The 25,217-nt window shown below is 43.6% G+C and overlaps 1 protein-coding gene across 1 annotated transcript in view; it reads left to right on the top strand.

The window, feature by feature from the left end:
• Positions 1-24,921, top strand: part of LOC107113582 (potassium voltage-gated channel subfamily C member 1-like) — a 35,651-nt gene extending 10,730 nt beyond the window's left edge. The window contains exons 3-6 of the mRNA XM_015414930.1: positions 3,857-4,790; positions 21,264-21,452; positions 22,501-22,570; positions 24,879-24,921. Of these exons, the coding sequence (XP_015270416.1) occupies positions 3,857-4,790; positions 21,264-21,452; positions 22,501-22,541 (1,164 nt within the window). The 3' untranslated portion in view covers positions 22,542-22,570; positions 24,879-24,921. The remainder of the gene's footprint in view (positions 1-3,856; positions 4,791-21,263; positions 21,453-22,500; positions 22,571-24,878) is intronic.
• Positions 24,922-25,217: the final 296 nt, after the last annotated feature.

The raw sequence follows: 25,217 nt of genomic DNA on the forward strand, positions 1-25,217 counted from the left end.
TCCTCCACTTGCACCTGGCTGGATGGCCTTGGGCAAGCCATAGTTCTGTCAGAGTTGTTCTTTCAAGGACAGTTCTGGAAAGAGCTCTCTCAGCCCCGCCTACTTCACAGGGTGTCTGTTGTGGGGAGGGGAAGGGAAAGGAGTTTGTAAGCCCCTCTGAGACTCCGAGTGAAGGGTGGGGTATAAATCCAATCCCTTCTTCTTCTTCTTCGTGCCTAGTATTTCTCCTGTGGGGTTGAGGCAGCCCAGCAAAGCAAGCTCTCCTTTGTTCCCTCCCTCTCTTTCTTCAGGGAGAAGCCTCAGCCAGTGGAAGGAAAGAAAGCCTTCCCTTTGTCTCCTGCAGCCTGGCCAGGAAGCAACCTTGGGCTTGTTCCCTCCCTCCCCCTGGGAGGGGGAGGGGGAGGAGCCTCAGCCAGTGCTTTACCAGACTCTCTCAATCGCACAGGAGAAGCTTGCCTATCTATTTCTCCTGTGCAGTTGAGAGAGTCTGTGACATAGCAGCAGCAGCAGAACTGGACGAGGAAGCAGAAAACAGCCAGACCCTTGCAGGCCGGATTGGAGCCCTCCCAGAGCCTGATCTGTCCCGAGGGCCATGTGTTTGACACCCCTGCTCTATGGGGACCGTTATAGTCAGTGGTCCCCATAGGCAATAATGGAGAAGCAATCTGGGGTATCTGGAGTTTGGGGTCTGTGGTATCTGGAGTTTGGGGGGGGGGTCTGTTTTTTGAATTAGAGGCACCTCAACCCCCTCCCTGCGGTTTCAAAAAGATCAGACCAGGGGATCCAATTCTATGGGCCTCAGAAGAAGGTGCCCCCATCCTCCATTGTTTCCAATGAAGGGGGAAGGCTTTTAAAGGAATTGCAGTCCCTTTAAATGCCTTATCCAAGCTGTGTGACTCCATGGTGAGTTAACTCCATAGGCATTAAAGGGTTCACAGTCCCTTTAAATGCCTTCTCCAAGCCGAGAGTTCACTTCAGAGACATTTGAAGTGACTGAATGCCCTTTAGCTCTGGCTATCCAGCAGTCCTGAAAAATTCAGAGTATTTTTGGGATTTTTCAGGTTGGCCATTTTTACATAGCCGGATAAGTACCCACTGGCTTGCTGGCTGAAAAAATACCTGGGAAATACCAATAAGGTATTTTTTTCGGCTCGATTTATGCCAAATGCACACCCCTACTGTGATGCAGTTAGAAACAAAATCTGTGTTTCACATTTGTTTCCCTCTGCTTATGATTCTATATTCTTAGATAGTTATTTATCATTTCTAAGGCTAAGAGATGGTAGATAAGCCTTGTAGCAATGATGTAAGACATACAAATTGTCTCCATTTATGTTGCTTTTATTTTTAAAAGGTCACATGGAGAAGTATATTTCTCATGTAAGTTATACCAATAATGCAGTAAAATAGTAATAATTTTGTTACTAGTGATTATATGGGTACAATAATAAGTAGAACAGGATCAATATTTAGAATACATCCTGTCCTTGGGAGAGCATTATCCCCTTCACAAGATATTTAACAGTGAAATAGTATAAAAAGGAATTAATTTATTTCTGAATTCATACTGTCATATTAATGAAGATAAAGTTAATGTACCAAGTACTATATTTGGATGATGGACTATTGAATTACTTGTGAAAATTGGACTACAAAGCATTTTTTTCTTTTTGTACCATTACAAGAAATGAGAGAGAGAGAGAGAGAGAGAGAGAGAGAGAGAGAGAGAGAGAGAGAGAGAGAGAGAATAATTTTAGCAAACAGTTATACCTGGTTTTTGTTAATGTTAGGGAGGAAGGTGCTTAGTAATCATGAAATTCTATATTTATGCTCATAAAATGATAAGAGATTTGGTTAGGAGAAAGCCTGACAAGTCACTGTTGGAAGTAAAGATTTGTTTATGTGAGGACTTTCAACGCTTAGCACTGAACCAGAAGTAAGGATGAGAATGAACCAGCTTGTGAACTGAAGTTTGTGACAAATTTTGGCTGGTTCATGAACTCAAGATCGCGGCAGGTCAACTGGCATGAATTTTCCATGAACTTTCAAGAAGTTTGTGGTGGTTCTTGCTGGCTCATGAATGGGTGCATTTCCAGACAGACTGTCACTGCTCAATATAAATGTTTACTAAACTTCAAAGCTATGGGGGGGTAGAACTTGGAGGGCATGTAGAAGAGGAATTGTGGGAAGTCCCCTGCCACTTTGATTACTCTAGCTTGCGCAGGATCCATTCTATACACTCCTGAACCTCCTGAACCTGCACCTGTCATTTCCCCAGAAAGCACATTCCTGGGGGCATCTTCTGGGGGGGGGTGTAACTCCGACCCTGTAAATCCAATCCTCACCAGACTTGGAACACAGGTGGAGGAGAGTCAGATGGAGATCCCCTGTGATTTCTCTAGCTTGCACAGGACCCATTCTATACACTCCTGAACCTCCTGGACCTGCATCTGTCAAAATAACCACCTGTCATTTCCCCAGAAAGCACTTTCCAGGGGGCACCTTCTTTGGGGAGGCATAAATGGGACCCCATAATCTTGGTTTGCCAGACTTATAGGTCTATATGAACTGGGATCCATTGGATCTCTCTGTTGTTTTAAAATTGTCATAATTTCCATCCTCCTCCAAGTATCTGGGGCTTTACCTCCCCTCAGTATCTTATTAAACATTCTCTGCATTTCCGGGATTATAAAATCTTTGTGAAGGTGTTAGCAGATAGACTGGAGAACCTGTTCCCAAGGTTAGTGGGAGAGGATCAATATGGGTTTGTGAAAGGGAGATCTATAGGTCATCCCATAAGAAATGTGATTAATGCTTTGTACCATGGGAATAACAATAAGAGGAGGATAGCCCTTTTGAAATTAGATGTGTATAAGGTTTTTGATACATTAAATCATGCGTTTTTTATTTCAAGTGTTAAAAACTTAGCTTTGAAGGACCTTTTCTAAATGCACTAAGAGAAATATATAGGGAAGGGAAAGCCATGATAAAAATTAATGATGGACATACTAGTGAGGTATTGATTCAAAGAGGAGTTAAACAGGGATGCCCCTTATCCCCGATGCTTTTTATAATAGCGATGGAGCCATTGGCAGACAGAATTAGAAATAGTATTAGGATACAAGGATATAGGAGAGGGAAGGAGGAAATTAAATTAAACTTATTTGCAGATGATATATTATTAGTGTTAGAGAATCCCCTGGAAGCCATGAGGGAACTCCCCGCGGTTTCGTGATCCTGTTTTTTGAGAATCATGAAACTGTGGGGAAAATCGGGCAAAGCCGAGGGTCAAAATGTGGCTGTGTGGCTTCGAATGGAAAATTGACCAATAGAAGTGGGGCAAAGGGAGGTGCGACCGCGGTGCAGCTCTTGTGTGAAATCGGTCTGGGTGTGGGTGGGATCTAATCCTGTGTTGTGGCTGGACCCAGCTCCTGGCCCCCCTGCCTTCCAACTTACAATTTTCCAGCAGTGAATATAGTCTTCCATGGAGCTCTGCCAAATTGGGACAAAGTGGCAGCATTTTGCATTTCATAGAATAACAGTTGAAATGATAACCTCCCATAATATCCCATATGCTAAGAATACGCTTGGTATTAAAAGTTCAGTTTGTAGAATAACCAGTCACAGAATCCGCGGGGAAAATCGGGTGAAGCCGCGGGTCAAAATGCGGCCGTGCAGCTTTGAGCGGGAAATTGACCAAGAGAAGCGGGGCAAAGGGAGGCGCGACCACGGCGCAGCTCTTGTGTGAAATCGGTTCCAATGGACAAGTTAAATACATTAACCGATCATGGACTGGGCTGCTTTACAAACAAGCGCTGTGCTCTAACCATTTTTTTTCTTGTTTTTCTCTCTGCAGTATATTGCATTTGCCTCCCTATTCTTCATTCTGGTTTCCATCACTACCTTTTGCCTCGAGACTCATGAGAGATTTAATCCCATCGTTAACAAGACAGAGACGGAAATTGTTGGGAATGGCACCCAGGTGCGCTTCTATCTGGAAGCAGAGACTGAAGCTTTTCTGACCTACATTGAAGGAGTCTGCGTCGTCTGGTTTACTTTTGAATTCCTGATGAGGGTTATTTTCTGTCCGAACAAGATGGAATTTATCAAAAATACCTTGAACATCATTGACTTTGTGGCCATTCTGCCTTTCTATCTGGAGGTTGGACTCAGTGGCCTGTCTTCCAAAGCTGCTAAGGATGTCTTGGGCTTCCTGCGAGTCGTCCGGTTTGTTCGAATCCTGCGAATTTTCAAGCTGACCCGCCACTTTGTAGGGCTGCGGGTTTTGGGACATACCCTTCGCGCCAGCACAAATGAATTCTTGCTGCTCATCATCTTCTTGGCACTGGGCGTCTTAATCTTTGCCACGATGATTTACTACGCGGAGAGAATAGGTGCTAAACCCAATGATCCTAGTGCCAGCAAACACACACACTTTAAAAACATCCCCATTGGCTTCTGGTGGGCTGTTGTCACCATGACTACCCTGGGCTATGGAGACATGTATCCTCAGACTTGGTCAGGCATGCTGGTGGGAGCCCTGTGCGCTCTTGCAGGCGTGCTGACCATTGCTATGCCTGTGCCCGTCATTGTGAACAATTTTGGAATGTATTACTCCTTAGCGATGGCTAAGCAGAAGCTACCAAAGAAAAAAAAGAAACATATCCCACGGCCGCCCCAGTTGGGATCCCCCAATTATTGTAAATCTGTCATAAACTCGCCACACCACAGTACTCAGAGCGACACATGCCCACTTGCCCAAGAAGAAATGTTAGAAATTAACAGAGCAGGTAGGAAACCTCTTAGAGGAATGTCCATCTGACCATTAACTTCCATCCTTTGTAGAGATTGAGAGATTCAGTCAGACTGCTTTCTTAGAGCAATGGGTAGCACATTATCCCATTACCGTCCCACCGTCACACATGGAATCATGTGTGGGACATAGAGGTTGCAGGGACAAACAGTGCAGGAGAAGCTGGCAAGCAAAACTTAGAGGAGTGCACGTTATAGGAGCCTTAACACTGGTCCTGTATAAAGGGGCATGTAAAAGATTTTCAGAAGGGAGAAAAGATTTAATGGAAGATTTTCTTGTTGTTGAGTTCTACAGCCTACCTTGCTGGACTGACTAATGTATCATGATGGCTCCTGAAAGCTGAATGCTTCCTAACACAGTGGGAGCCAAGGGCACAGGTCATGCGCTGGAAAGAAACACGTACACACACACAATTCTCCCCCCCCCCAAGTATTTTTCCCACTTGTTTACAGCTGCTTTTAAAGTTGCAGAAAACCATGCATTTGGTTAGAGAGATGAGGTGCCTACTTCAAGGCTATCTTACGTCAGCACATGAAAATCCATGAAACGACTACATCCTTTTGAGGTGGCTAGCCACCCATGAAAATGATAGCTTAGTTTTTCCACAGAAACACAGTGTGATTCGCAAGAGAACAAGGCTAATGTAAGGATATTTTTTTTCCCGTAGCAGGCAACCCAACCTATTTTATGACATCATCATACTGAAGCTTAGCATTTAGAGTTCAAGAGAACAGGAGGAGAGATACAATGCCTTCTTTTGAAAGCTTAGGTCTGTACCTCCTCCAGCCTTCTAGCATTAAAGACGGACTGAAAGGGGAGACTATTGGCCATTGTGGGTAGACTTGTACTGAAGAGCCATGAGTGATAATCTCACAGGGTACTCTATTTTTTTAGGAAAAGATAGTGAAAAATGACAGCAATAAGAAAAGATTCCCAGTCAGACTAAACTGTATTTCATACTAGTTCCATATTGGGGGTGGGAAATGAAAATACTAGTCATCATGGAATATATTATAATATCCCATGGCTAGTGGTTAGTTATGGGACTATCTCAGTTTTATGAGACTCCTCAAAGAGCACACAAAGTTACAGGGCTTTGATCTGATTAGTTCAACCCCATAATCTACCTCTACCCATGGAATATCATTGACCTATTCTGTGGAGAGAAAAACCAGTAATTTCGAAGTAAATAACTACAAATTATTTTGTCCAGTTACATGAGCATAGGTTACAGCCATGTGCAACCTTTTGCTATTTAAAATATCTCCCACAGTACATATTCTGATACAAATAATTTATACAGTGTTTTGTGCTAAACTTCAGTGGTAAGGGATATGTTGAAAGAACCAGTTTATACCTGTGATGGTCTTGCAGTATCGTTTTTCTTGTTTGTTTACTTACTAACAATGGAAATCTAATTCGTCACTTCATAAGGGTGAGAAAGCGCCTTTTCCCATTTCATAGCCATGCATGTGGATGCTATTGAACGAACACAAAAGAAGTGTGACTTTCCTTTGTGTGAGGCTTCACCAGTGCCAAATGCTAATTCCTAAAAGATGGGGAGGTGATGGTGGGAAATTAACTTTTATTTTTCTTTGTCCAGCTCTGTAAAGCCCATGTTTTAAAAAAGACAACAACTTTGATTTGAAAACTTCCATTGCACCAGGCTGCCACAATCCATGTGATCGACTTTCCTATTTTAGCCTTTACGCCCACCTATGTGGTCTTCTCTGTCCATTCTCCTCAGGTTGCAAATGCTTATCACAAATCCATCACCAAGCAATGAAATAACTTCTTCATGAGTAAATAAATACATTTATAGCTCTGTAAAGCAGGAAGGATAAGAGGACACTCATGAAGCAGTGTGTCACATTCATATTCAACTGCCAAGAGCACGGCAGATTGTGTCTTCACGGTTCAGTGTAGAACCAGTTTCTTCTCATGAATGCTGTGGAATCATATGCAATTTCTCTGTGTTGATGGTCCTACTGACTACTTATTATCTCCAATGTGATTCTTCTTATCTATGAGACTTCGTGGAGAAATATCAGTGTAAACTGAACCCTACAACTCCAGGAGCCGTTGTGACCACAGCTGCCAGTTCTGGTTGAGGTTTCTCTATTCAGTCCTGTGCATAAGAACAATTGTGCGGAGATAATAAGTAGCCAGCTTGCATGTACAAATCCTAGCATCAGCAATGTGTTTTGGCTTTCCATCAGCTCCAGAGCACATTTGTACATTACAGCAGAGTCAAATTACAGTACCTATTTATTCATTCAGTGCAACTGAAGCAAAAGTTACAAGTATTACCGGGGGGGGGGGGGGGTGTTCAGTAAGGAGATGGACTGTGACACAGTCTGTAAAATCTAGAGACAGCAGATATTGTTTTTCTCCCTCCAGTTTAACATCACCCTCATTTCCTGTTGGCAACCGTCAGCACTAGGTCACAGCCAGGGTTCTGATAGTAACAGAGGTTGGACAACCCATACCTTGAAGCAGAAAAGAAGCTAAAGGAAAATTAATCAGTCCCATAGTGATGACGTTTAGTCATGCCGGCCACATGACCACGGAAACGTCTTCGGACAGTGCTGGCTCTTCGGCTTGGAAGCGGAGATGAGCACTGCAACCCTGGAGTCGGATTTGACTGGCTTTCGAGCAAGGGAAACCTTTACCTTTACCTTTATAGTGATGGTGGCCATGGGACAGCAAGTACCATGAAGGGTTCGAGAATCTTTTCCTAGGTCACATCTATAGTGAATGGCTAAGTTTGGTGTACAGCCAGTTTGGTGTAGTGGTTAAGTGTGCGGACTCTAATCTGGGAGAACCGGATTTGATTCCCCACTCCTCCACTTGCACATGGGTGGATGACCTTGGGCAAGCCGTAGTTCCGATAAGAGCTGTCCTCGAAAAAGAGCAGTTTCTGTCAAGAGCGCTCTCAGCCCCACCTACCTCACAGGGTGTCTGTTGTGGGGAGGGGAAGGGAAAGGAGTTTGTAAGCTGCTCTGAGACACCCAGGGCCGGCTCACTCACTAGGCGATCGCCTAGAGCAGGACGGCCCTTAGGGGCACCAAACTGCACCCGGCCCTGTACTCCGGGAGTTTCTTGATTATTTGTGTTTTTCATTCTTCCTAAAATGCATTTATTTTGACAATTGGTGGGTGCACGGGGCCCCAGAAGGGATCCTCGCCTAGGGTGCAAAATAAGCTGGAGCCAGCCCTGGAGACACCTTTGGGTAGTGAAGGGCGGGGTATAAATCCAATCTCTTCTTCTTCTTCTACCTCACAGGGTGTCTGTTGTGGGGAGGGGAAGGGAAAGGAGTTTGTAAGCTGCTCTGAGACATCTTTGGGTAGTGAAGGGCAGGGTATAAATCCAATCTCTTTTCTTCTTCTTCTAAAACCAAGGCCAAAATAATTTCATTAAAGAACATGCTATCCTTCTTTATGATTGCTTTTGAAGTGATCAAGCAGTTTTTCAATTTCTGGACCATATGAAGAAGAAGAAGAGAAAAGATTGGGTTTATACCCCGCCCTTCACTACCCAAGGAAGTCTCAGAGCGGCTTACAAACTCCTTCCCCTTCCCCTCCCCAAAACAGACACCCTGTGAGGTCGGTGGGGCTGAGAGAGCTCTGACAGAAATGGCTCTTTTTCAAGAACAGCTGTGCCAGAACTATGGCTTGGCCAAGGTCATCCAGCAGGTGCAAGTGGAAGAGTGGGGAATCAAACCCGGTTCTCCCAGATTAGAGTCTGTGCACTTAACCACTACACCAAACTCGGTGTATGGGACAAATTGCTAAGCCTGATGAAGTTGCCTGAGATGCTGAGAGTGGAGGTTTTGTAAACACCGCGGTAGTATCTCACCGACCAGATTTGTGCAGTTCCTTGTCTCCTAGGAATCCCGATTGCATTCTCTGAGTCTTAATCTTATTTTAAAAATACCGACATTGATGTAAACCCACCTCCTCACCTGCTCTCACTCTCAATTCCAGTTACATTTTTTTAAAAACCCCAACAACTATGTGCTGCCTGCAGCCTCCGTGGTTTACTGAAAAAGACATCATGTTGGGTTATACATTCTGCCCCTTCCTAGTGTAGCCCTACCCTCCAGGTAGGCCTCAGGGCCCACCCACTTGGAGAAGCATCTCATGGAGATCAGAGAAGAAGAAGAAGAAGAAGAAGAAGAGGAAGAGGAAGAGGAAGAAAAGGAAGAGGAAGAGGAAGAAGAAGAGAAGGAGGAGGAGGAGGAGATTGGATTTATACCCCACCCTTCACTACCCAAAGGAGTCTCAGAGGGGCTTACAAACTCCTTTCCCTTCCTCTCCCCACAACAGACACCCTGTGAGGTAGAAGAAGAAGAAGAGATTGGATTTATCCCCCGTCCTTCACTACCCAAAGGAGTCTCAGAGGGGCTTACAAACTCCTTTCCCTTCCTCTCCCCACAACAGACACCCTGTGAGGTAGAAGAAGAAGAAGAGATTGGATTTATCCCCCGTCCTTCACTACCCAAAGGAGTCTCAGAGGGGCTTACAAACTCCTTTCCCTTCCTCTCCCCACAACAGACACCCTGTGAGGTAGAAGAAGAAGAAGAGATTGGATTTATCCCCCGTCCTTCACTACCCAAAGGAGTCTCAGAGGGGCTTACAAACTCCTTTCCCTTCCTCTCCCCACAACAGACACCCTGTGAGGTAGGTGGGGCTGAGAGAGCTCTGACAGAAACTGCTCTTTTTCAAGTACAGCTGTGCCAGAACTATGGCTTGCCCAAGGTCATCCAGCAGGTCCAAGTGGAGGAGAGGGGAATCAAACCTGGTTCTCCCAGATTAGAGTCCTCGCACTTAACCACTACACCAAACTGGTTCTCAGTGGGCAGCAGAGGGAGTGAGGAGGGACGAATATTCCCATTTCACTCATGGGAAATTTAGACTGGAACTGTGCGTCATCTTGTGTGGTGCACTTCCCTGTTGTGTGGTAGCATGTTCCTGTCCAAAGCCACTTTGGAGGTTTACAGGACAAGCAGAAACAAATTCAGGTCTCAGGTTAGTCATTCAACTGATACAATAAATATCATTTCTGGCTCATACAAACAGGTTTTAGATGCTGATTCTCCTAGGGCGAGTTGACGAAGCTAAAACAAGGGAGCTGTAACCCCAGAAATTAATCTGTGACAGTCTAGGTATTTTTAATTTGCGGATTGATACAGACTGAATCAGCAATGTAGCTATTAACTTACAGGGGAAAGATGGCTTTTTTAAAAAGGCAGTGTTTTGCCTTATAAGAAGTCATTCCCATCTAGGACTGCACACCAGTATAACACACTGAAACAGTACAAATCCACAATTATGTATCTGTAATTTATTTTTAAAATGTTGTTTTGAAGTGTGACTATTACATGGTATTTGGGGGCTCAAATCAAAAGTGTATCCCCTAATAATACAAAACAGGCAATGAAACCGTTCCACTGTTCAATTTTAGCCAGAATACTCAAAGAGTAGGTACAGCAAACCTAGAAATGTCTTTAGAACAAATTTAGAGTCCAGTGGCACCTTTAAGACGAACAATGGCTTAGTCAAGGAATGAGCTTCCGCGTGCATGCACACTTTTTTCAAATACACTGGAATGGAAGGTAGAGTTCAAGTTATAGACAGGCTGAACAGCAAATTTACATGTAACATGATGAAGAAGTTTTAAGTTATGTTTCTGCATAACTTAAAACTTCTCTCTTTTTTTTGAGCCCCCGGAGGGGATTTTTTATTATTTTTATAACACTACAAAAACTATAACAGAAGAGAAGGGAGGGGATACTACATTTACGGGATAAAGTAAAGAACCCACTACTGACTAAAAACCCAAGGGGGGAGATCCTCCTACTAGCTTAGTGACATCAAGTCTTCCCAACATTAATCACATTACAAACTGAGTCAGTCATTTATAATACTTTTCCTTTAAAGCTTAAATTTAAGTGCCTAAAAACGGTACCCCCGATCATCCCATTTCAAAATTCCCAAAGGCACAATTCAGAGTCCTTCAGTCTTTACTTCTCCTTTCCCCTTCTCTTCCCCTTCTCTTAAAACTTCTTCATCATATTACATGTAAATTTGCTGAGAGCCAGTTTGGTGTAGTGGTTAAGTGTGCGGACTCTAATCTGGGAGAACCGGGTTTGATTCCCCACTCCTACACTTGCACCTGCTGATGTGACCTTGGGTCAGTCACAAGCTCTGGCACAGCTGTCCTTGAAATAGAGCCGTTTCTGTCAAGAGCTCTCTCAACCCCACCCACCTCACAAGGTACTCCTCCTCCTCCTCCTCCTCCTCCTCCTCTCTGTTCAGCCTGTCTATACGTTTGAACTCTACCTTCCATTCCAGTGTGTTTCCCACAAAAGCTCATACCTTTAATAAACCTTTGTTGGTCTTAAAGGTGCCCCACTGGACTCTAAATTTGTTCTACTGCTTCAGACCAACACGGCTGACCACCTGGAACTAGAAATGTCTTTTCTTGTGATATGTTGAAGTTAAAATAGGGAGGAGAAGAGAATGCTGTAAGCTGGTTTGGGGCCCCACTGTGAAGAAAGAGGGTGTATAATGAAGCAAATAGATAATACATATAGCTGAAGATGGGAGGCAGATAAAAGGTAGGTTGGCTGCTGGGTGGGAAAGAGAGAAGGAAACAGGGAAACGGGGAAGGCTGAGGATGGAAATAAGCAACAGTCTGAGGAGAGGTATACAGGGGAAAGTGAAGTACCCCCTGCAAGTCCTTGCCGGTTCCCTACCATGCAACTGGGCCCAACCGGGCTCAGTGACTGGCACCATGCAACTTGGCCGTCGTTTTCCCAGGGAGTGGGGGGGGGGAGGTCAGAGGGTAGATAAAGGTAGACTGATTGGTGGGGGGGAGAAATGAAGGAAACAGGAAATGGGGAGACAATATGGGGGAATTCCAGGGAAGGGGAAGAAGAAATAGTGGGGGAGGATGAAATTAGGAAAAAAAAAACCTGGAAGTTCTTGCAAGTCTCCTGCTTGTTATCCCATACCGTTGTAATCTGAAAATGCAGAGTCCTGGGGAAAAATAATGGAATCTATAACTTTTCTTGATGTCTCAATCAAGGTATGTTGGAGAGAGGGACAACACAAGTCTTTCCTGCTGTGCCTGCTTCTGGACACTTATATAAGAGCTTAAGAAAAATTAGGCAAAATGTTGTTGAATAGCCACTGAAAAGATGATACAGAAACCTATGTCTGTGATTCAGCTCCCTAACCCCGCCCGTTCTCCCAACAGGCAACAGCAGAAAGTGATACTTGGAGTTAGGGTTGCCAACTCCCAGGTCCCAATAGGGGTTCCCCCGCTTTGGGGGGTTTCAATCTGCCGCAAAACAGAGACATCGTCCCACAACGTCACTTCCGGGTGACGTCATCGTGCCATGGACATCACACAGCAACAGTCTGGTTTGGGGGCAAACTCTATGGTTTGGAAGGAAAAAAAACATAGAGTTTTGCTCCGAAACCAGAGTGTTGCACGCAACGTCACCAATGCGATGACGTCACTTCCGGATGATGTCATCACATCAGGGACATTGCACGTGATGTCCGGGCCCACCCCTGGAATGCCCCCCCCATCCCTCCGTCATGATGGCAAGGGCACTTGGAAACCCTACTTGGAGTAGTCACAACCATTATGCCCTGGAAATATCCCCAAAAGTGGCACCCCTGGGATTAATTCTTTCCCTATGCCCTCTAATGTTAACAGAATACTTGCCATGTGATTCGGCAATTGTGAGTTTTCTCAGCCGATACAGAAAATAACCAGTTGACGCTGGTGGGAAGGGGAAACCCAGTATGTGATGGCACAACCGAATGTGAGGAGCATGCCTAAATGTTATGAGGTTTAGATAGAAAACATGACCCAGAGATACCATTTTCAGTGGTATCCTTGTAGCAGGTGTGACGTTGGCTCCCATTCTAACTTCTGTGGCTTTGGATGAGAGGCTCGTCTGTTCTTATTTTAAAAGTATAATGAGAAGACCATAGAATCATACTGATTTGGATTGTTGCAATATGTGGTAAATAAAGGTTTTGTCCAGATTTCATTTCAGGGTCAAATTTCAGTGTGACTCCCTGTTTTTGTTGTGGCTGAAATTCAGGAGGCAAAACCTGAATGAGAAATGGAAACTGAACCGAACCATTATTTTTCCAACTAAATGTTTCCATTAATTTAAAAGCTCTGTTCACCTTGAACCAGATTGACTCCTGGAATCAACTTTTGCAATCTAAACTCTGGGAGCCATTTCAGTAGACCCCATATTGCATTTGTTAGTACAGAAGCAGTCAAGTGACTATGATGTTGACCATCACCAGAACTTGGAACTTTGACATCCAGGTCTGAAACAATCTCCTATTTGTGTGAAAGGAAAATTGTAAAAATCCTTGAGCTTTCATAGCTTCCTAGTTGATTCATCCCAAACAAGGCGATCATCCATAGCTTGATGTCCTCCAAACATGTCATGGTGTCACCTGACCTTCAATCTGTGAACTTCTACGCTCATGTAGATTGACCTGGCTATGGTGACTGATTTCATCAGCTGTGGATGAGTGTGAGAAATGATTTGCAGCTCTTGCATTTACAATCATTTGAACTCTGTTCACAGCTTAACATAATGAATCCCTGGAATGCATTTGCATTGCTTTGCTTTTTTTGCAGATGGGAAAAGAAAAATTATAGCTTTAATCTTAGGTCCACTAAGTCTTTTTTTAGATTAGTCCGACAGCAAATTGTGACCAGTGTTCACAACTATTAAAAATATCAGTGATATGGCTCCAGATCTCTGGCATGTATTTTTTTTCTCTTTAGTAGATGATGTAAACTTCAGCCAATTCTTTCTGTATTTCTGCTTTCCTAAAAACAAAACATTCCTGCTGTCATGGTCTTTTGCATTCATCTCTGCTCCATGGATGGCATACATCCCATTATCTATAGATCATCATACCATAGTCTCTATTGTCTAAAAACTAAACTCAGAGCGCGGTGCTGTAAGCTCTTAAGTGGTGGTTATGAGAGGTGGCTATTGCAATGAATCTCCTGACTGTAGCAATTAGTATGCTGAAACCATCCCACTTAATCTGACATGTGCTTTGACTATAGCATCCTGCTATGAAAGTACTGTGATTTTAGCTTGATTTCACAAGTGCAATGCCACTGTGAGTGAGAGTGTAAGTACTGCAAGACCACCTCTAATGCTGAGGTACATTTTTGAAAGAAAAGTGCTTCTGGGAGCAACATTTTTTCAGGATTGCACTATTGCACCTTTCCAGAGTCATCTGTTAAAGAAAGACTGCCTGACCTTCACATGCTCATTTTGACCCCTTGTCTTCAGATGTCAGTAGACCAACATGTCACCTCACTCCAAGAAACAGTGCCTCTAAATGGTGGTATTGTCTAGGAGGGAGGTCACTGTGTTGGTCTGGTCAATAAGGTTTGTGAGAGATTATTCCCTGAAGTACCTTTATTGAGACCTACACTGCCTGGAGGGATCCAGTCCAACACTTTGGTGAGTAAATACTCACAGGTAGGTTGGGTTTAAGGGCATGCTAAACTAAATTCTGGGTTTAAGGGCATGCTAAACTAAATTCTACCAGCATGAAGTCTATTGGTATAAAGTTGACATCAAAGTGCATTTTAAAATAGACAACAATGCAATTATAAATATTATTTTAATTTTGTTTTAAAGATATCACTGATTCAACAACAACAAAAAGTGTCTAGTATTCAAAAGCTTAATTTTGGGACAGCCAAAAATCAATTCAGTTGCTATGTAGGAACAAATGACTTCCTTTATATGTTCTTCATGTTTTTCTCTCTTTTCTCTCTTTCTCTTTCTCACTATTTTTTATTACTGTATGTTGCTTGCAACTTATATATGTTACAGACTGTCACATTTTATATTCTGACGTTTTTCTTCAATTCCCATCAACCTGAGCTCCATATTGGGCAGCAGAGGACATTAGAATACAGTTGGGTAAATCCAAAACCACATGGGATGTCACAGACTGTAGGTAAACTCCATTGAGGTTGTGACACACAAAACCTGGTGCTAAAGGTATTAATGCCAAAAGAAAAAGTAAGTACTTGACGCGACATGGCACTAATTGGCTAAGTTGCACTCTTTAGTACTCTCTGCATGGAAAACAACTCAATTTGCATTGCCCTACAGCAGAAGATTTCAAAAACATACTGGCTTAAAAAGAATTTCACTCCTGGTTTCAAAATCACTTACACCATAGCTTCTGTCAAACTCTAACTCTCCAAACTGTATTTACATCCATAATCTCTCCAAGCTCTCATCTTCTCATTTCATCATTACTTGTCCGTGGTTTATTGTAATTCTTCTCTGTTATTATAGTTTAAGATAAATGTAGTCTTTGTGTTCTGGCATCCCATCCTTAAATATGTTTACTTGAGAGTGAGTCCCATTGGCTTCAACAGAATTTACTTGCAAAATTTTATGCACTGAATACTGGAATGTATGGTCAACATTCCAAAGTTCTCTACTGAGCCTGGGATTCTACCTTTCTGAATCCCATTTAGGCTTCTGTAGGGCTGCCAAGTGGGGGCGGGGGATGGGGAAACCCCCGCTTTGGAGGCCCCCGAAGAGCAGCGTGGTTACGTCACCATGACGTAACCACGTCGCCCATGTTGGGGGCATGGCCCGGATCACCAGAGGGAAAACTCTATGGTTTTCCCCCTGACGATTGGGGCCACGCCCCCAACGTGGGCAACGTCGCATGTCACTTCTGTTGACGTGCTGGCGGCGCGCGCACACATCCGGAGCCGGCTCCCGGAGTCGTCGGAGCCTCCCCTGCCAGTGAGTTTGTGGGACTTGGCAACCCTAGGCTTCTGGCATGCATAAATGCCCAATGTCCATAACCAAGCATGGTGTGGTGCAGAAAACAAAGAGATCTTTTGTTGAATTGGATTCTGCCTGAAAACACTTTATTTCCTACAAATTGAATCTTGGAGACTAATCAAAAGGTAACATTTGGGTTGCATTCAATGACTCTCTTCTGCTAAGTGAGAGGTCCAATAAAGCAAGCTTTATTCCATCCGAGCAGATTCCTCAGTTACTTGGAAGGGAGTAAATGAATCACATCCTTTCTATTTAAGTCTAAAGGTTAGGTTTATGCAGGGCTTTTTTTTTGTAGAAAAAGCCCAGCAGGAACTCATTAGCATATTAGGCCACACCTGGACAGTGCAGCTCATTAGCATATTAGGCCATGCCCCATTCTTTCCCTTGGCTTTAAATGCCTCCACGATCCTTCCAGGGCCCCCCTGGCCCACCAGCCTCGGAATCGACGGGGGGTGGGTCGCTCTCCAGGCCTTCCCTCTGTAGCCACGCATGTGCAGAGGTTTTGGCTGTAGTGGGCGTGGCCAACTCTGAAGCCAGCCGGAACTCCGTTCCTGTGCGTTCCTGCCCCAAAATAGCCCTGCTCAACACCTACCCAAATATATACCAACCAAAAATTCCTTGCACAGCTAAGAACATAAAAAGAGCCCTGCTAGATCAGACTACTGTTCCATGTCATCTAGCATCCTAATTCACTTAGCACCCAAACAGTTGCCCAGGAAGGCAGACAAACTGGTATTAAATGCTTCCCCTGATGCTGCCTCCTAGCATAGTCATTCACAAGTTTGCTGCCTCTGTTTATAGCAATTCACTTTAGCCATCATGGCTAGTAATCATTGATGGACCTATCCTCCGTGAGTCTGTTTAACCCTTGTTTAAAACCATCCAGTCTGTGCCTCTGTAAGGGAGATGAGAAGTTCTGCCCTTTGGAGCTCTGCTAAGCTCAGATTTTTTAAAAAAACATATAGATAACCATTTACAAAGTAGTGTGTAATCACAGGAAAATTACTCATCTGTAGTTGACCGTTGCACAGAGTTGAAGGCTTCTGTTGTACACATTATGTGTCATAAAGTGGTGATGCAACTCCATTGTGACCTGCACTCACTTGCAGGCTACCAGATGTGCCAGTTTATGACTGGATGAGCAAAGGTCAAGGCAAGGAGAACTAATGACCTAGAATATATATATCTACCTAGGTCAGGGGTGTCAAACTCATTTGTTTGAGGGCCGGATCTGATATAAATGAGACTTTGTTGGGCCGGATCATGTGTGTCATAAAGTGTAATGCCAGGTAGCGGAGATATAAACTTTATAAAGGCCACAAAGGTGGGTTTTTTTACTTAAAATAAAAACATGCTTAAAACATTAGCCCTCTTGCAATATTTTGTTTATTTAACAGTGTCTGATAACTGACATCTCTTGCTCTAAACTATTGCATCAAAATGTCTGCACTGTTGCAATCTGTTCTGGTGTGTATCTGTAAGCTGCAAACCTACAGTGATGCAGAAGCAGCAGAACTAGAAGAAGAAGCAGAAGACAGGCAGTTCCACTGCGGGCTCGATAGAGGCCCTCCAGGGGCCTGATCCGGCCCCCGGGCTGCATGTTTGACACCCCTGACCTAACTAGTCCTTTTTATTTGTTTAACGAGGAAAGTGAATGGTTACATCCTCCAATATACCTCCAGTTTAACTTGAGAAATGATTGTGTGCCTAGCTAATTTGTATGATCTCCTCTTCCCATTTTGAGGAGTAAGGAACAGATGAATCACCCATACATATGGACACATCATCTCTACATGTAAGCATAGTGGGAATGTACAAGTGTTTGTGCTTTCCTATCAAACTTTCCCCATCTGTATGGAAGCTAAAGATAGCCAGAGGCTTTTTAGATATGTTCACCTCAGTACGGTAGTATTCAGTTCTTTGCCTATAGTGTTGTGTTTAGCTGTGGGTAAACATCACCTGATAGGAGCTGTGGTGGCTCAAGTGGTTCAGACGCTGAACTGCAGGCTGTGGAAGGTCGGTAGTTCAGCAGTTTGAGACCCGAGTGTGCCGCATGACGGAGTGAGCTCCCGTCTCTAGTTCCAGCTCCTGCCAACCTAGCAGTTCGAAAGCAAGAAATTGCAAGTAAATAAATAGGTACCACTTCAGTGGGAAGGTAACAGCGTTCCGTGCGCCTTGGTGCGCCACGGAAACGTCTTCAGACAGCGCTGGCTCTTCGGCTTTGAAACGGAGATGAGCACCGCAACCCTAGAGTCGGATTCAGCTGGCTTTCGAGCAAGGGAACCTTGACCTTTAAACATCATCTGTGATAAAATTATGGATTATGTGTTTCTGGAGCATTGTGATTTACTTTTGTAGAGCACTCAGAAATTATGGGTGTCCCATAAATGAAGGTTTTTTGAAAGGACAATAAACTATACCATATCCTTCTTAAGTTGGGGGAATAACTTCATGAGCATACAAATTCTACAAAAGCCCAGAGACACATTTCACTTTGAAAACCGTATTGACCCCTACGACTTATCTTAACTATCTCTTTTCTTATTGGTGATATGCGTAAGAACATAAGAGACACCAATGTTGGATCAGGCCAAAGGCTCATCCAGTCCAACACTCTGTCACACAGTGGCCAAAAATACCAGGTGCCCTCAGGAGGTCCACCAGTGGGGCCAGGACATTAGAAGTACAATTGATGGATGGAGATCAGCATAACTCTCAATTGGATTCTGTATGTCACAGAGTTCAGTTACAGGCTGGCCTTAATAAGATCAGGCTGTTGGGCCTGTCAAGTGCACAGCATCTTAAACCTGCTTGTATTAGAGGTATTCGGTATAGAAGACTAAGAATCACATGATAGCATGACCTGATAAGGCTGTACAGACACAGCACAATGCAACATTTTCATTTCCATATTATTATTTTTTCCTTTCTGATCCTAAACCTGAAAAAGGAGTGTTGGAAAAAAAACACAATCATAGCTCGTTTCTCCCTCTACCCATCTTGTTAATTTGTGTCATGTGTTTATAAAGATATACTTCAGCATTGTAGTTTTTCAAAAATCCTTCCTTTCTAGGAAAGTAAGTATTTTGCCTGGAGGAAACAAGATGGAAAAAGATGTGTGAAACAATACTACTTTGGAATGTCTGCATGATAGTCTCGCTTTGAACGTGGAATTGATGCACAATCAGTTGTTAGTATTTCACAACTCTTCCTCTGATTCCTCTATTTGGTCCCCACCACAGGCAGTAATGATTGCATGGGACTGGCAGTCACAAAGGCCCAATCAGCATCTAGCATTTGCTCCGCTGTTATACCAAACCCACACCGGAACAGAAATTCCCGCCTACAGCCCAGTCTGCATCTAGCATTTGCTCCGCTGTTATACCAAACCCACATAGGGTTGCCAAGTCCATCTTCCACCCCCAGCGGGGGACTTTGGGGGTGTTCCTGGAGGGGCGGGGCATCCCCGACGAGATGACATCACGTTGAGGACGTCCACCGTCCCCACCCCCACCCGCCCACGCGCCAGATCTCCAGAAACTGCAGTTTCCTGCACTTAAAGGAGCCGGCGTTTCCCTTTTAAGGGCAGGAGCCAGCGTTTCCCCTTTAAGAGCAGCCGCGTTTCCCTTTTAAGTGCAAGAAGCTGGCATTTCCCTGCAAGTCTGATCTCAAGCGGAGATCAGGCTTGGGAGGAAACACGGGTTCCACACACTTAAAGGGAGAGAGAGGGGTGGCTGTGGGTGTTGGGGGTGGGGCTGCCCCCGCTGGCCATCTGGCTGGCGGCGGGTAGAACTCCCTCCCAAAAATGGGGGGCCCCTGGCAAACCGGGGGGGGGGGTTGGCAACCCTAAACCCACACTGGAACAGAAATTCCTGTCTACATTGCATGCTACTTTCACTTTGATTGAGTGTCGCATTTTATGGCAGTGTCCAGACTGCATGCTTGCTTTCATTTCGTTTGATCTCTTGGTTTTAAGGTGGCCATCTGCATAGATTTATGGCCGTTTTATGGCCATTCGGGGGTGACTCTGCAGTCCATATGGTGTTGGCCTGGGGTATTTGAATGTGGTTTTGAACGGCATCTTTTTCTGTTCCAGTGTGGGTTTGGTAAAACAACTGAGCAAATGCTAAATGCAGATTGTATGGCAGATGCTCAGCTAGGAGACATTCGTGAAGAAAAAGTTATTTTTCAAGATACCAGTGGCATCTCCCCTCACCAAATGGAAAATGCAGAGTTGCCTTGTATTGGTTTGAGAGCTGTTTGTAACAAAGGGGGAAAGGGACCTAGCAAAAATTCTTGCTGTACTGTTCATATCCATAAACATCGCAGAATGCTTAAATGTCCATCATACCTTACAGATTCTGAAGAGCCAAAAATATTAATTTTTCCTTTCGTAATACCTTTGATGATTACATGGTTTCCTCCACCACATTGGACTGATTTTAAAAATCACTCAGTGAGTCAATGAAAACTACTAACTGTCTTCAGAATGTCAGAATGAGCATTTAGACATTTCATGAGAATACAGAATTGCTCTATCCACTGTCCCTTAAGTTTAACCTGTATATTCATCTGCCATGGCTACCCAGCTGTGTTTATGTAATAAGCATTGTGCAACCGAGGGTCTGAATCCAGCAACAAAACAAAAACAAAACCATAGTCCTTGTAAATGGGTTCCCTTAATGCTTGGTGATTCTTCCTTGACCAAATATTCCCACTGAACTGTGCCATATTTCAAGTATATTCTCAATATACTAATTTGCACTTTAAAATGTTAGAAGAGCACTTTAAATTGCTTTGAGAATGTGAAGCAAGTCACACAGAGAAAAAAATGTCTGTTCTCATGGAAACATGTGGATCAAAATGGACACATGTAACACACCATTTTCATCATTTGCAATGTGCATTTGTTTTCAAATCTCATTGGGCACCCTGTGCTGTCTGTGCAAAAGGCAAAGGGGAAAAAAAGTATTGTCGTTAAAGACAACATCAGCAAATGGATTTTCATCCATGTTGTGCAGCCATATTTCCATCGTGTCCTCTATGTGTCTGTCTAAAATGTGTGCCACCGTTTTGTGTATTTCAAAATGGAAACAAATCCGAAGCAACTTCTGTAGGGATGATTTCCCAAGACATGCATCGCAAAAGGCATGAATCGGCATACCTAGCATATTCTCAGATACCACAAACCAAAGCATTATCTGTGCCAGTCTCCAAAGTGCTGTGAGTCCTAGGAAGGGTCATGAGAAACAAATAATTTGGGTGCCATTTTACGTCATGCTAAATATAACCATGTATCTAATTGCAGACTTCTGCTCAAAGAGCTAGGAGCCAATGCTACCCTGTGTCTAACAAGCTAACCATTCTGTTTCCCCCTTTCACTTTTTCCCCCTTTTTTAAAAAACAAAACTGTTTATTTTGGGCGCCACGGCACATTACCAACGTGTCCAGGACAAATGTGCTGCTTTTTTTCCCTTGCTGTGTATCCCAACATAGCGGTCAAACCCTGCCAAGAGATTTCATCATTCTTAGTGTTTCAATAGCCTTCTGCTTGTATGTTTGAAGATTCGAAACTGAATGGGGAGGTGGCCAAAGCGGCGCTGGCAAACGAAGACTGTCCCCACATAGACCAAGCTATGTCACCTGATGAGGGATTGCTCTTTACCCGTCCGGGCACTCGGGAGAGATATGGACCTTGCTTCCTCTTATCAACCGGGGAATATCCCTGCCCGCCTGATGGAGGAATAAGAAAGGGTATGTAGATGAGGTCCCTGACATCACGTAGATAGTAACTTTAAGAGTTGTGGCCCGTGAAAACGTATGCTGGAATGAAGTTGGTTAGCCTTCAAGGTGCCACATGAATCATGTTTGTTTTTACTGGCAAGGAGTAAGCTTGTCTTGAGTTACTAGATTCCTGTGCTAAAAATAACCTGGTGCCTCCGTTGTAAGTTACTAATCAGTTGCTTGGGGCTAGTCACAGTGGTTCCCATGCGCTTTAACTCGTGTACCCCTTGCAGATAATTTAATCTAACGTTTTGTAGCAGGAGCTCCTTTGCATATTAGGCGACAGACCCCTAATGTAGCCAATCCTGCAAGAGCTGACAGTAGCCCCGATAAGAAATGCTCTGTAAGTGCTTGGAGGATTGGCTACATTAGGGGTCTGTCGCCTAATATGCAAAGGAGCTCCTGCTACAAAAAGAGCCCTGCGTAACGTGTAACCACAACATGCTCACGCGTGCATTACCTTAGCTTCATTGTGGCTCATACTGAAGCTCCCGTCCTTACTGTCATTGCAGTTCTTGGGGTGATATGATCCTATTGCCACGAACATTTCAGTATTTAGGTTTTGCCACTCTTTTCGTTTTCATCCTATTTCCTTGTGTGGCCAGCAGAGAAGGAGAGGTGCAGCTAAATAGAATTTTGGAGGTGGTAGCAATCTTCACCAGAGGGGAATTTATGAGAAAACTGGCCCTTTACTAATAGAATGGATCATTACAAGCTTTTAAAACATGTATCCTAGTATGTACCCATGTGCCCTTAAGGGTACCAGTAGCCAAGTTTGGGAACCACTGAATTAAGAAGAGAGCTAAAGCAACATCATGTTCTATCACATAAAGTATTTGGGTCTTCCATGTTTGCTTATTTTCAATAAGTACCTGCAGTGAGCAGCATTTTAAACCATTGCAGCTTCTTCGCAAGGCGTGTGGGGGACACGTCTATTGGAATAGTCCATTAACAGCAGCTATTTGGAGGAAGCAGGCATATTAAAGTCATTATTTGGCCCCCCTCTTTCTTTATACAGCACTCAAGTTAAAACTCCAGCACAAGCGGCAGCCTAAATGAATGGAATGGCCACCACCCATGAGGAGGGAGTATGTTACCCCTTTTTTTTCCTCCCATCATTATCTATATTTACCATCATTAACTTTTGTTACTATTGCCTGTTGCTGATCTCTCTAAATAATTTGACTCTGCTTTTATGACAGTTTTGGACACACTCTTTATTCAAATAAAAGTTACCTTTTTCCCCCCCTTCAAAATAGCAGGCCATGGGTTATCTGTGCTGTTAATCCAGCGATGACAACAACACAAGTCTCTTAAAATATATCCAATGAGATTAAACAGTGCACATTTGGATATCTGAAACATATGAAAATCCGTGTGTAACTTCAGCTAAGTATACATATGCCCTGGTCATTACAGCATGCATGCCGAGGCTCCCGGGTACCCATGGAGCGTCATGTGAGCAAGTGCTGAATGCTCAGTGGAATATTGCTCGTCAGCGGAAAGAATGGGGTAGCTCCCACTTATGCTGCGTTGGGGGAATCTTGGCCTGTAGCTACAGAATGTAACACTGTATATTAACCAACTGCAAAGTCTGTAATGGCACGGAACAGTACTCTACTGAAGCCTCATGTTATGTTGCATGATGGGGAAAATATAGGATTAATGCCAATCGTAGAAATAGTGCATATGCAATTATAATTTCAAAGATTATTATTGATAAGAAAGAGCAGGATCACTGTACTTTCATGTGAAAGTATCTGCTAAAATTGACCTTTGTAGCAAAGTGTTTTATATCTGTATTGGATAGGTTGGCCATTTTCATTCAACTTGGAGCCTTTTAACGGTTCTTGCTTCTGTGCATTGTGAAACTGCTGGAAAATGGCACCATTTGGGGGTGAACGATACGCAGTTCCCACGATGTACCTCAGCAGTACCAGGCTCTGCCTGTTGACTGAAAAGTAAGGCCAGCTGGCTAAAGAAATAATAAAAGTCAGCATATTGTTGGCCTGTTTGGGGAAAAAAAAAACATAGAGAGCATCTTAAGCGTTCCAACTGAATTTCATTTCGTAGATTGTGTAACTGTGTCTATAACTTACTGCGCTATTTTTTGTGCATGTCTAAAAACTGGCAAAGAGGGGGAAAGGAAAAGAATGCATGCAAAAATGCTATAAACTGAGTAGTATCTCTATAGCAACAGAGCAAATACCCTTTAGCTTATGCTTTTTTAAGACAAAAGACATCTGGGGAGGGGGTCTGTTTTGGGAATGCTGATTTGCCTGTATTCATTACAAGTGGTTTAGGACACTGCCTACATTACAATAGGATGTGTCTGTCTGAATGAAATGATTTTGTGATCCCCGCTGTTTTTCCACATGGCCATGTTGCAAGAGATACTACTCTTGGCATGTCAAAGCATGAGGATGCTACTGAACTGGCCTACATTGTTGACCATTCTGTTGTTGATCCAATGCCATATTTCTGCATTTCCCCCCCCCCTTTTAAACAAAGGTTATGAAATGTCATGGAGCCTTAACAGCATAGCTTGCATAAGTGGAAAAGCAGTAGGAGTATTCTCAAAGTCTGTACCCTACAGTTCTGCTAGCCCAACGAGACATTCTTGGTCTCCCCTCCTGTCCATTTTGTAGCATGGATCAGCAGCAGAGAATGGTCTAAGTCATCATCATCAACAACAACATCATCATGATACTAAAAGAGACAAGAAAAAGTAATTCTTTTTAATTAGCCTATGCATTTTCACATATAAGGCAGATGATGAAGCTTGAAGATGTCATGTCTCTTGGTAGCATCTCATGGGGATGGTGTTAGTACTGGCGCTAGTAAGACTTACATTGATAATGTTCTTTGTTTAGAGCTGAAATGATTATAGGTGGGCATTAGTAGCTTTGGTGGGCCATAACAATGCATGATATTGGTACATAAGACAATAAGGTAGATGCACCATGTAGTTTACTCTAATGGTGCATCATGCTGGTACAACCGTTTCCTGGCTAATGGTGGATCCACTAGCTTTTATGGAAAGGGTTAGGCATTTCGTCCGATGTTGAACCTTGCCAACGACTGAAGATTTTGCTTTTCTCAGGATAATTTTGAGCCATAGGAACCCTGCAGAAGCTTGAGCAAAACATGTGCAGTAGGATGAAACTTTGCATGGGCACCTATTCTAAGTTGAAAGCAATACTCAGACACACTGTAGTGAGGTCTCTAGCTGGCTGGCTGACTGCATGGGAGAAAGCCCTGGTGGTGGAGGAAAAAAAACTGGCTGCCGCTGCATGTAGCTCTTTCTACCTTAGTCCTCCTTCCTTTAAAACACCCAGCTTGATTTGAAAAACGCAGGAGAGAAGCTCAAGTATTGATTATATTCTTTACATGCAGATCTTTGCAAAGAAAGGCCTGTCATTGCTAAATATATGCCAACAGAGGCAGTCAAAGTGACTTGACATGGAGAGAAGGAGATGGACAATGACGTCTGGGTGGAACTGTGCGGGCATAGAAGACCTCCTCATTTGGACAAAGTAATCTCACTCCATGCAAATTTGCAGGATGATTCTGTGTGGTTTCAGAGTTATAAATAGAGATGCAGGCTTTTTCTATGGCCAAAATGTAACAAATGGTAGGATATTTTTTTGCTGTTCCATAGCATGAATTGCATGAAAAAAAAAACCTCTGCAATTGTATGAGTAACTTTAAAGGGAGGGGGGGAAAGGCAAAGTG

Source organism: Gekko japonicus, unplaced genomic scaffold, assembly GCF_001447785.1.
Source record: "Gekko japonicus isolate JY-2015 unplaced genomic scaffold, Gekko_japonicus_V1.1 scaffold3117, whole genome shotgun sequence".
In the NCBI taxonomy this organism is placed as follows: Eukaryota; Metazoa; Chordata; class Lepidosauria; order Squamata; family Gekkonidae; genus Gekko; species Gekko japonicus.